At 42.0% G+C, this 12,348-nt stretch overlaps 1 protein-coding gene across 1 annotated transcript in view; it reads right to left on the bottom strand.

The window, feature by feature from the left end:
- Nucleotides 1-300: 300 nt before the first annotated feature.
- The window catches only part of KCNK1 (potassium channel, subfamily K, member 1), a 68,325-nt gene continuing 56,277 nt past the window's right edge, over nucleotides 301-12,348 (bottom strand). Inside the window, exons 3-4 of the mRNA XM_010860129.1 lie at nucleotides 5,204-5,599; nucleotides 301-1,195 (exon numbers count right to left, since the gene is read on the bottom strand). Coding sequence (XP_010858431.1) covers nucleotides 936-1,195; nucleotides 5,204-5,599 — 656 coding nt within the window. The 3' untranslated portion in view covers nucleotides 301-935. The remainder of the gene's footprint in view (nucleotides 1,196-5,203; nucleotides 5,600-12,348) is intronic.

The following is a 12,348-nucleotide window of genomic DNA, read 5'->3' as shown; positions in this document are numbered from 1 at the left end:
TCCGACTCATTGCGACCCCATGGACTGCAGCCCACCAGGCTCCTCCGTCCATGGGATTTTCCAAGCAAGAGTACTGGAGTGGGGTGCCATCGCCTTCTCCGATGCTTTAGTATTAGCTGACTGCAAATCATCACGTACTTTCAAAATAGAGTATCCTAACTTTTTAACAAAATCATATGCTTCGTTACCTGTTTACCTCCAGAGAAATGTTTACAAACATTGTACACATTTGAGATCAAGCTATTCCAAGTGAGCAGAAATATTTATTGTAACAGAATACTAAAGTAATTCACACATAAGTGTGTTATTCCACTTATTTTATTGCAGCAACTTCTGATTCTTCAGTATAAAGAGAAATCAAAAGGGAAAATCTCTACAATCTTGGGTTAAGAAGTATACCAGGAACTGGTGACCTAAACCGTATGTACAGAATATAAACATATTTATATTTGTATGTACAGTTAATGGTTATCTAGTCATTATAAATAGCAGGTTTAACTTAAGAGTCTACAAAAATAATGATTTTTGGATGGGTACATGCAAACCAGTACACATAAACTTATTTATAAAACACATCTCTATGCCTTTTTTTTTTTGCTTTAAATATAAATGTCACTATTTAACTATCAGCTAAACGATTTAAATGCAAACCCCAAAGTTCCCAGTGAAAAGTATAAAATCTGTTTCTATCCACAATGGTACCCTGCTTCAAGTATTCTTCTTCTCCTGTTAGTAAAGCCGCGATAATTCTGTCACATATGAATTACAGGTACAGATGCCATTTTCTCATATTTTAGACAGTCTTCTGGAATAAAAGCTTCTTTTGTTCCATTTTACAAAAAGTACTGCTTTTACAACCTCATCGAAATGAACAAGAGAAGCTTCCTCCCACCGCCCTGAGCCTGTGCCCGGGCACGGCCCAGCAAAGCCCTACCCTAGTGGTCTGAGGCGCCATCGGCCAAGGCGGGTGGCTGGGGAGACACAAAGGGCTCGTTCTGCTTCTGGTCCTCCTTCACCCCCGCCGCTTGGTCCGTGATGGAGGAGAAGGACAGCTGGTCGTGTTCTATGATGTGCATTTGATCCTCTTCCTTGTCCTTCTTCACGTAGAACATTTTTCTGAACTTCTTCAGTTCGTGGAGCTCACAGAAGGTTTCCAGAACCACCAACATTGCAATAAGACCAAGGAGCAGGTAACCTGTGTGAGAGAAATGACAGCAACTCAGTGAGATCTGGTCACGACACAACCTTTCTGCTGATGATTCAATCCATTGCCTCCTCTGATTTCTGGGCATGTTTTGAATTCCATGGCTCAAAGTGGGATGATCCAGAGTAAAATGAAGAGGGACTTAACCTTCTAGACCTAAAGAGACATATCTCCAAAGAAGACATACAGAGAGCCAACAGGCACATGAAAAGATGCGTCTCATTGCTCATTATTAGAGAAATGCAAATTTACACTACATGAGGTACCACCTCACACCAGTCAGAATCATCAGCATTAAAACGTCTACAGATAACAAGTGCTGGAGAGGGTGAGGAGAAAAGGTAACCCTCCTACATTGTTTGAGAGAATGTAAATTGGTACAACTGGAAAACGGTATGGGGGTTCCTCAAATAATTAAAAACAGGGCTACCATATAACCCTGCAATCTCACTCTTGGGCTTATATCTAGAGAAAACTATAATTTGCAAAGTTGCATGCACTCCAGTGTTCATAGGAGCACTGTTCACAATAGCCAAGACATGGAAACAACCTAAATGTTCATCAGCAGATGAATGGATAAAGAAGATGTGGCACATGTGTACAATGGGATACCACTCAGCTATCAAAAAGAATGAAACTCTCATTTGCAGCCACACAGATGGACCTAGAGATTATCACACAAACTGAAGTAAGTCAGAACAAGAAAGACAAATACCATATATCACTTCTACATGGAATCTAAAATAGGACACAAATGAATTTATCTACAAAACAGACAGACCCATATAGAGAACAGACTTGTTGCCAAGGGGGAGAAGGGGGGTTGGGGGAGGGATGGATTGGGAGTTTGGGATTCGCAGATGCAAACTAGTATATACAACAAGATGGATAAACAAGGTCCTACTATACAGCACAGGGAACTATATTCAATATTCTGTGATAAACCACAATAGAAATGAAGTGTGTATGTGTGTGTATACACACGTATATATATGTAGGTGGTGCTAGTGGTAAAGAACCGCCTACCAATGCAGGAGACGTAAGTTCGATCCCTGGGTTGGGAAGATACCCTGAAGGAGGGAAAGGCAACCCACTCCAGTATTCTTGCCTGGGAAATCCCATGCACAGAGGAGCCTAGTGGGCTACAATCAATAGGGTCACAAAGAATCTGACACGATGGAAGTGACTTAGCACACACACGCGTGCATGTATGTAAAAGATCACTTTGCTGTGTTTTTTTTTTTTTTTAGGATTTCTACATAGGGGATGTACTGGGTGGAACAAATAAATGTTCCAAAGGTATGTTAGTTTGTGGATAGGCTATAATTCCACAGCTTTTGTCTGAAATCCTATGGATATTTTTGTCAGCACTGAAGAGTTTGACTAAATAATGAATAAAGGAAAAGGAGATTTGCAAATTAGCTCAGCTAACAATGTCACTGCTATTTCTAAAATACGCTATATTATTAAAGCCTAAGAAAACTGTCACTTTGCATCCATAAATGACTTCCTTGTTCCTATTTTGCTACCAATTCTGGCTTCCCAAGTTCATTTATTTTCTGAAAATCTTCCTCAAACATTTTACCACTGGGATATGAAATTGGGACTTCTATTATTCTTAGAGTTTTCACTTTCACTTTTCTGTTCCTTTCTCTGATGAATTTTTTTTTTTTTTTCTGAAAACTGATTTTAAACATGTTGGAACCAACTTAAAAGTACTGTTTTCCCAGACTTCCCTGGTGGTCCAATGGTTAAGAATCCGCCTTCCAATGCAGATGGACCTAACCTGGGCCTTAGGATATAGAGGCCCTTCCACTCTGATCATGCCTCTTCTATGGAATGAGGATTCTGCAGGGCCAGTGGGGCTTGCCCTCTGGGACCCCATGCCAACCCTTACTCCAGATTATGTTTCATGTATTTAAAACTTGGAAATTCTCTGCACAATGTCCCCACCCCATAGGGGTGATGGTACCTGCAAGGGTCTCTATCCTGGGTCCACCATCCCGAAAGGGCATTGCATCACTGGTGTGTACCCCTACATGCACCCAGGCCCAGGGGCAAATGTTTGTAAGAGGATGTTGATGGAACATGGCTGTATTACCTAGGCAGTGTGTCCACACCCCCATGTAAGGACCCTGTAGGGCAGAATGGAACCAAAGGTGGGAAGAGAAAGGTGCAGAATGGGGCCAGTTTTCCCCGCCCGTCATCTTCTAGCCCAGGACACCGAGCATCCTCAGGACCCGCCTGGTCTTCAGATCACTGTGAAGGTGTATGTGGTGACACAGAATGAGAAAATGGCTTTTAGGTAAGTTTGCTGTGCTGTATGTGCACGCTCAGCTGTGTCTGACTCTTATGACCCCATGGACTGCAGTCCACTAGGCTCCTCTGTCCATGGAAATCTCCAGGTAATAATACTGGACTGGGTTGCCATTCACTTTTCCAGGGGATCTTCTCAACCCAGGAATCAAACCCAGGTCTCATGCACTACAGGCAGACTGTATCATTTGAGCCATCAAGAAAGCCTCAAGTCATAATGTAATTTATAATGCCTCCTAACATTTAGATTGGAAGCAATCTAAATATTTGACAATAGAAGTAGGACTAGAGGATAGTATGCATGCATGCGTGCTAAGTTGCTTCGGTCGTATCCGACTGTGTGTGACCCCATGGACTGCAGCCTACCAGGGTCCTCTGTCCATGGAATTCTCCAGGCAGAATACTGGAGTGATGCCCTCCTCTAGGGTATCTTCCTGACCCAGGGATCGAATCCGCATCTCTTATGTTTCCTACACTGGCAGACAGATTCTTTACCACTAGCTCCCCCTGGGAAGCCCCAGATGATGGCACAGTCACCTTGTAAAATAATATGTGGATAGTAAAGATAAATATGGTAATAGAGGAAACTTGAAATCACCCTGGTAACCATTCAGTATTTATTGAACTTGCATGGTAGCCAGGCACTGTTGAAAGCACTGGGCACTTATGAGTGAAGGCTGTGTCCTGGGTGAGCATGGTTTAATGGAAATGCTAAAAATATGCGTAGTTCAACTGCACATTTTGTTGTCATTAAGACCATAGGACGGGGCCAGGACAGAACATCTGACTGCCTGCGTATGTACTATGATTTCCAAGAAGACGTGGCATGAGCTGAGTCTTGAAAAATACTTAGGAAGGCAGAAATGGAAACTGTATGTACAGTATAATGTAATTTTATGCAGTGTGAAAGGACAGGAGAGGAACACACAAAAATAAATACTTTTCTATGAATGGATCTCTAACTTTTCCATGGTATTATATTGGATTTTAAAAAATTGCTTCAAAGTTTAATGTCACTAGACGTCTGAATTTTAATGCCTATTTTCCATGTATAAAATTCTTTTTTTTTTTTATTTTCACCAAGAACTTCATTGAACAATGTATTCACCGTTTTGTTCCTACACATATAAAAATTCTGAAAGCGGCAAGCATATTTTAACTTCAAAAAAGAACCAGATGGATAAATGAGATAAGCAATTGCTTTATGATTCTCCTGGTTAATGAAAGAACGTGATGGATTGTTTAACTGGCTATCCTAGCCCTGGTGTCCTTGAGCTTAAAATATTTCATAAAGTAGAGCAACTTTGCTAAAATTTAAAAAGTTCAGTAGCAACTTATTCTGTGTGGTGCATTCTTATGTGTGTGCTTAGGTGCAGTCCTCTACTGTCATTTAAAATGACTATTACAAAAAATAAAATAAAATGACTATTACATTACTAGTAAGAAACTGATAGGTACTTTTCTGTGCCTGGGAAAAATAACTCTCAATAATAACAAGACGTTTTCATACAGAATTTTGAAGGGAATCATGATGAAACGAAAGTTATGGGAAGGTGGCAAAATGGAAAATTCATCCATGGAAAGCAGTTAGGGCTCTGACGAGTGCCTCTGATCACCGAGTAGGCGAGGCGGAGAGTGGAAGCACAGAGCCCTGGGACAGAGTCCGTGAACTCGGATACTCACATGTGATCCCGATCTTGTAGAGCTCTCTGAATTTTTGATTGTAACCCTCCCCGGGAACATAATCTCCGAGGCCAATGGTGCTCAGGGAGATAAAACAAAAGTAAAAGGATTCCAGGAAGTTCCAGTCATCCTCCAGGACAGAGAACACCGCGGCCGGGATGAAGAAGAAGCAGGACACGGTGACCACACCGAGGAGGACCGCGTGGACGATGGCCACTGCCTGCTTGGAGAAACCCCAGCGGACGTGGAAGTAGAGGACTGGCCTGCGGGTGACATGGATGGTAACACGCTGGACCACTGCCGTCAGGAACAGAAGGGTGAAAGGTATGCCGATGACGGAGTAGATGATGCAGAAGGCCTTGCCCCCGTCGGACAGGGGCACGGTGTGGCCGTAACCTGCAAGGAGAGGAGATAGAAAACACCTTCGTAAATCACACACACCTGGGATTTCCCTGGCAGTCCAGTGGTTAAGACATCAAGCTTCCACTGCAGGGGGCAAGGGTTCGATCCCTGATTAGGGAACCAAGACCTTGCATGCTCCGTGGCATGGCCAAAAATTAGAAAAACAAAACAAACCACATGCCTCCTGTTCACACCCACATGCCCCTCACACCCAAGAGAAAAGCCAGATAAAATTCAGATTGGTGCTTCAAAGGCTCTATCCTGTTGGGACTTCCCTGGAAGTCCAGTGGTAAAGAATGCACATTCCAATGCAGGGGACCAATCTCTGGACCAGTAGCTAAGATTCCACATGCCATGAGGCAGCTAAACCTGTGTGCCACAACTAGAGAAGTCTGTGTATGCAATGAACATCCAGCACAGCCAAAAACAACAAGCAAACATAAAAGCTCTATCCTGTCCCTGCAGTACAATTCAACAATGGGTGCCATACATTTGATCTGGATCAAATCTTCCCAGCTCTTCCTGACGCATCAAGCCTTGTTTTGAGTTCACTGCCAGGCTGAAGTAGAAGCTCTGTGTGTGAAGGAGCTAACCCTGTCTTGGGCCATCAGGGAAAATTCATGACAGGGGTACCTACTTTGCCAGGAGGGTGTTCCCCTCCCCAGCCTGCTCCCCTTCTACTCTCCCACCCAAGGAGCCTCATTAGGATCCAAAGCCAGTACACACTTGCTTTCAAAACACTAGCACCAGGCAGATGAGGGGACAGTGGGAAGATAGGGAAGACTCGAGGAGAGTACAGACAAGGAAAAAGAGAAAGATAGGACTTCCCTGGTGGTCCAGTGGTTAAGAATCCACCTGCCAGTGCAGAGGACACAACTCTGATCCCTGGTCAAAGATGCCATATGCTGTGGAGCAGCTAAACCTGTGGGCCACAACTACTGAGCTCGTGCTCTACAGCCCAAGAGCCACAACTCCTGAGCCCCCGTGCTCCAAGGATTGAAGCCTATGCGTGCTACGGCCCGTGCTCCCCAGCAAGAGAGGGCACCACAATGAGAAGCCCTGCACCGCAACTAGAGAGCAGCCCCACTCAGCAAGGCTAGAGAAAGCCCGTGTGCAACAAAGACCCAGCGCAGCCATAAGTAAACAAACAATACTTTTAAAAAAGAAAGAGGAAGAGGAAGACAAATGAACATCAAAGGATGCTGTGTCACATGGCTGAGCACTTCTTCCCAAATATTTCGTTCAATTATCTGGTTAAATGGCACATTTAGAAACTGTACTATGTCTCCCCCTTGTCATTTCTGTTTCAAGATGCCACAGATTCCCCAAAATCCACATATTAGGGCCAGTGGTCGCAACATATTTCTCTTTTATTTTCTACTAGAATTGAGACATTCCCAAATCAAGCCAGTCAAGAGATGCTTCATCTGATAAATGCTAGCAAAAGAGAAGCCAGTGAACTGTTTTTAAAATTTCACAAGGCCTTCATCCTGAAAGGACTAACATGTCTGAACAAGTCAGTTCAGGAAAAAGCCAGCTAAATGAATTTTCTTTTTTTGTGAAATTGGCTTCTGGGGAAAATAAACAAAACAAAACAAAACCAAACCCCACTCATGGGGTTATAACTGAAAAGTGGTTTTCAAATCTGATTTCTATAATATATCCTGCTTAGAAAGAACTCAGAAAAAACTTCAGCTTCAGACCTCATGATTGCCTGCTTTCTACCAATTTCTAGGTGAGGCCCTGGTCTATGTGGCTTCTAAGAGACTGCTCTGGTTATTCCCATGCATGACCTCAGCACAATAGGCAGGGTGGTTAATCCTAGAAGGTTATGGATGAATAGGGAGTCTGAGGAATCTACTAAATTTGCATCAGTTTGAACATCTCCACCACCCTTATGGCAGAAAGTGAAGAGGAACTAAACAGCCTCTTAATGAAAGTGAAAGAGAAGAGTGAAGAAGCTGGCTTAAAACTCAACATTCAAAAAACTATGATCATGGCATCTGGTCCCATCACTTTATGGCAAATAGATGGGGAAACAATGGGAACAGTGAGAGACTTTATTTTCTTGGGCTCCAAAATCACTGCAGATGGTGACTGCGGCCATGACATTAAAAGATGCTTGCTCCTTGCAAGAAAAGCTATGACAAACTTAGACAGCATTTTAAAAAGCAGAGACATTACTTTGCTGACAAAGGTCCATATAGTCAAAACTATGGTTTTTCCAGCAGTCATGTATGGATGGGAGAGTTGGACCATAAAGAAAGGTGAGCACTGAAGAACTGATGCTTTGGAACTGTGGTGTTGGAGAAGACTCTTGAGAGTCCCTTGGACTGACAGGAGATCCAACCAGTCCATCCTAAAGGAAATTAATCCTGAATATTCATTGGAAGGACTAATGATGAAGCTGCAGCTCCAATACTTGGGCCACCTGATGCAAAGATTGAAGGTAGGAGAAGGGGACAACACAGGAGATGGTTACATGGCATCACGGACTTAATGGATATGAGTTTGAGCAAGCTCTGGGAGTTGGTGATGGACAGGGAAGCCTAGCGTGCTGCAGTCTCTGCGATTGCAGAGTCAGACACGACTGAGTGACTGAACTGAATTGAACATCTCCACACGTGTGCATTTTTCTGTAAAGAGATGCCAAAGCTCAGGCGTTCAGAAGGATTGAGAACCACTGTTCTGAGCATTAGTTCCCAAATCTATCTGGTCCTCGAACACACAGCTGCTCCTGGAATGCTTCGGTTGATTCCAGGCACGGTTAAAGAGGGAGATGAGCCAGTTAGGGTTTCCAGAGAGTAGTATGGAGGATGGGGAAAGCTTGCTGAATAATATTCATGCAAAAGAAAGAAGCATGAGAAATGTGAAAGCTTTACTTTTGAGGAAAAAAATTAGAGGAATTAGAGTTTGTGAGTAAAGCAGTTCACATCACAGAGATTGGGGCCAATTGGAGCCAGGCCAGGCATTAATGAGAAAGGATATTTTAATGGTCAGAGATCTGGAAATAGAATAGGATAATGAAATTGTGGTTAACATAACAAAGGTAACTGGAAAGTGATTCACAAATTTGGTAGTGAACCTCTGACTGAACGTACCAGGAGACAATGGGAATCAAGCACAGGCTGTAAAGGATGGATTACTTTGGTAGCATTTTTGCAGAGAAAACATAAGATTGGCTAAATCTGTTAGACTACCAAAAAGTCTTGAAGCCCATGATTTTATTACTGTTTGGTGGCATTGTTATGAATTATCTTCACCAAAAGTGTAACATTCCCATATCACACAGCCCACCTCTTCTGTATATCATTTGTTTCAATAAACTACATGATTTCAGTAATAGTAGGGGGAAAAAATAATTTCTAGCCTTAAAATACTTTAGGCTATCATTTTTATTCCTAAATGACAACAGAATTAGAGTTTTATTTATCAGAATCTTATTAAATTTACTAAAATGTCATCTCCAAGCAATTGGCGATAATCATTCCAAGACTTTAGGATGGCTCTCTTTGGTAATGCCTTATCTCGGTCAGTAGTATGTTCCCACTAAGAGATTAAATATCATTGAAGTGCAATGCTTCTTGAAAGCCAGTTTCTCCTTCTGTTTGCATAAATAATTTTTGCTGGGACCCCCCTGGTGGTCCAGTGGCTAAGACTCCACACTTGAGAGAGTGGAGAGACTGGGTTCAACCCCCGGTCAGGGAACTAGATCCCACATGCCGCAACTAAAGATCCCTCATGCTGCAACTAAGACCCAGCACATCCAAATGAATAGATAAATATGTTAAAATAAATAATATACAAATAATTTTTGTTAATGGACAGTACAATGTAAAATTTACATCTCATCTGCAGTCTCTACGCTTGCAATGCTCTACTGAGCGCACAGCAATTTTTTTGCAATAGACAGTTGAATGCACCAGATGGAAACCTTCAGTCCCAGTGAGCTGTAATGAAGTGGTGAATAATTTACTCGTTATGTTGGTTGAATCCCCAGATAAATCATATAGCAATGCTCATATTTTAAAATCTTGGAACCATGTTAAAATTTTTTACAAACTAGGAAGTAATTAGCAAAATGTCAATACCTTACGTATTTGGTGTTCCTTAAATTTTTCATATAATTTTGGGGCACAATAGATTGAGCATGGCTAGGTCTGCTTAAAAAAGAACTTAAAAAACAGGGTCCCCCCAAATGGGAAAATAATATAAAACAGAGTGGATATATGTACATGCATGATTGATTCGCTTTGCTATATAGCAGAAACTAACATAATAATCAATCAACTATATGCCAAAAAATTTTTTTTAATTAAAAAAAAAAGAAAAAAACAGGGTTCTGGAATGAAATTCCCATGTCTGGGTTTCCTGTTATGATTCTATACCTGTAGGGGAGGGTAGGAGATAGGGGGTCAACTGATGCAGTTTCCCAAGTGACAGTTGCCCAGATTGGCTTCTGTCACTTTATTTTATGTATTTTAATTGAAGGGTAATTACTTTACAATATCGTGGTGTTTTTTGCCATACATTGACATGAATCCGCCATGGGTGTACATGTGTTCCCCATCCTGAACTCCCCTCCCACCTCCCTCCCCATCCCATCCCTCAGGGTCCTCCCAGTGCACCAGCCCTGAGCACCCTGTCTCATGCATTGAACCTAGACTGGTGCTCTACTTCACATATGATAATATACATGTTTCAATGCTATTCTCTCAAATCATCCCACCCTTGCCTTCTCTCACATAGTCCAAAAATCTGTTCTTTACATCTGTGTCTCTTTTGCTGTCTCGCATATAGGGTCATTGTTATCATCTTTCTAAATTCCATATATATACATTAGTATACTGTACTGTTTTTCTTTCTGACTTACTTCACTCTGTATAATACGCTCCAGTTTCATCCACCTCATTAGAACTGATTCAAATGCATTCTTTTTAATGGCTGAGTAATATTCCACTATGTATATGTACCACAGCTTTCTTATCCATTCGTCTGCGGATGGACATCTAGGTTGCTTCCATGTCCTGGCTATTATAAACAGTGCTGTGATGAACACTGGGGTACACGTGTCTCTTTCAATTCTGGTTTCCTCGGTGTGTATGCCCAGCAGTGGGATTGTTGGGTTGTATGGCAGTTCTATTTCCAGATTTTTAAGGAATCTCCACACTGTTCTCCATAGTGGCTGTACTAGTTTGCATTCCCACCAACAGTGTAGGAGGGTTCCCTTTTCTCCACACCCTCTCCAGCATTTATTGCTCGTAGACTTTTGGATCACAGCCATTCTGACTGGCGTGAAATGGTACCTCATTGTGGTTTTGATTTGCATTTCTCTGATAATACATGATGTTGAGCATCTTTTCATGTGTTTGTTAGCCATCTGTATGTCTTCTTTGGAGAAATGTCTGTTTAGTTCTTTGGCCCATTTTTTGATTGGGTTGCTTATTTTTCTGGAATTGAGCTGTAGGAGTTGCTTGTATATTTTTTAGATTAATTCTTTGTCAGTTGCTTCATTTGCTATTATTTTCTCCCATTCTGAAGGCTGTCTTTTCACCTTGCTTATAATTTCCTTCATTGTGCAAAAGCTTTTAAGTTTAATTAAGTCCCATTTGTTTATTTTTGCTTTTATTTCCATTACTCTGGGAGGTAGGTCATAGAGGATCCTGCTATGATTTACATCAGAGAGTGTTTTGCCTATGTTTTCCTCTAGGAGTTTTATATTTTTTGGTCTTACATTTAAATCTTTAATCCATTTTGAGTTTGTTTTTGTGTATGGTGTTAGAAAGTGTTCTAGTTTCATTCTTTTATAAGTGGTTGCCAGTTTTCCCAGCACCACTTGTTAAAGAGATTGTCTTTTCTTCAGTGTATATTCTTGCCTCCTTTGTCAAAGATAAGGTGTCCGTAGGTGCATGGATTTATCTTTGGGCTTTCTATTGCCTTCTGTCACTTTAACTAGAATAGTCCTGACAGGAGGCTAGCTAACATCCAATCTGGGGCCCCACTGTGCTGGATAGAGGGCCTTCTGGTTGTTTTCGTATTTATATATTTCAGGGCCCTCCTGAATCAGGGCCCTCTGTGGGCTCCTATTTTATTCACTACAGCAAGTCACAAATGTGCAATTTCTTCACGTGTATCTGATACTTTTGAGAGAAGTGATGCTCACCATTACCCTGCCCATATTAAAAATAGTCTTAGGACTTTCCTCTCGATCCAGTAGTTAGGACTCCAAGTTCTCACTGCCCAGGGCCAGGGTTCAACTCCCACAAGCCATGTGGCATGGCCAAAACAGAAAAAAAAATACTGTCATTTAGTCACATTATTTACTATAGTATGGTACAACATATTCATTTCCCATTAAGTTAGCTTGACACATACTTTAAAAAAAAAGAAAACTACACAAGAAGAATCTCCACCTCTGAAGTCAACCCCGGTAGAGATCTCAATATTTCCTAAAAAGACTTGCATTTGCAATCCTGGACTTCAGCTTATTCAGATCTCTTTCCCACTAGACTGTGAGCCGCCTGAGCTCACTGGGTTTTTTCCTAGTGATTCTGTGACCTGAAAATGAGATGAGACTCTGGAAGCAGAGGGACAGGCGCCTGAGCTCACTGGGTTTTTCCCCAGTGATTCTGTGGACCTGAACATGAGATGAGACTCTGGAAGCAGAGGGACAGGCAAAGGACTGTGTGACCCACACACAAAGATGGCAGGGGAGCGCAGAGCCAGGGGTGACGCTGGAGTCA

This window comes from Bison bison, unplaced genomic scaffold (genome assembly GCF_000754665.1).
Source record: "Bison bison bison isolate TAMUID 2011002044 unplaced genomic scaffold, Bison_UMD1.0 scf7180017864462, whole genome shotgun sequence".
In the NCBI taxonomy this organism is placed as follows: domain Eukaryota; kingdom Metazoa; phylum Chordata; class Mammalia; order Artiodactyla; family Bovidae; genus Bison; species Bison bison.
Note: the sequence above shows the minus strand (reverse complement) of the source record. Positions and strands in the feature narration are given on the sequence as shown.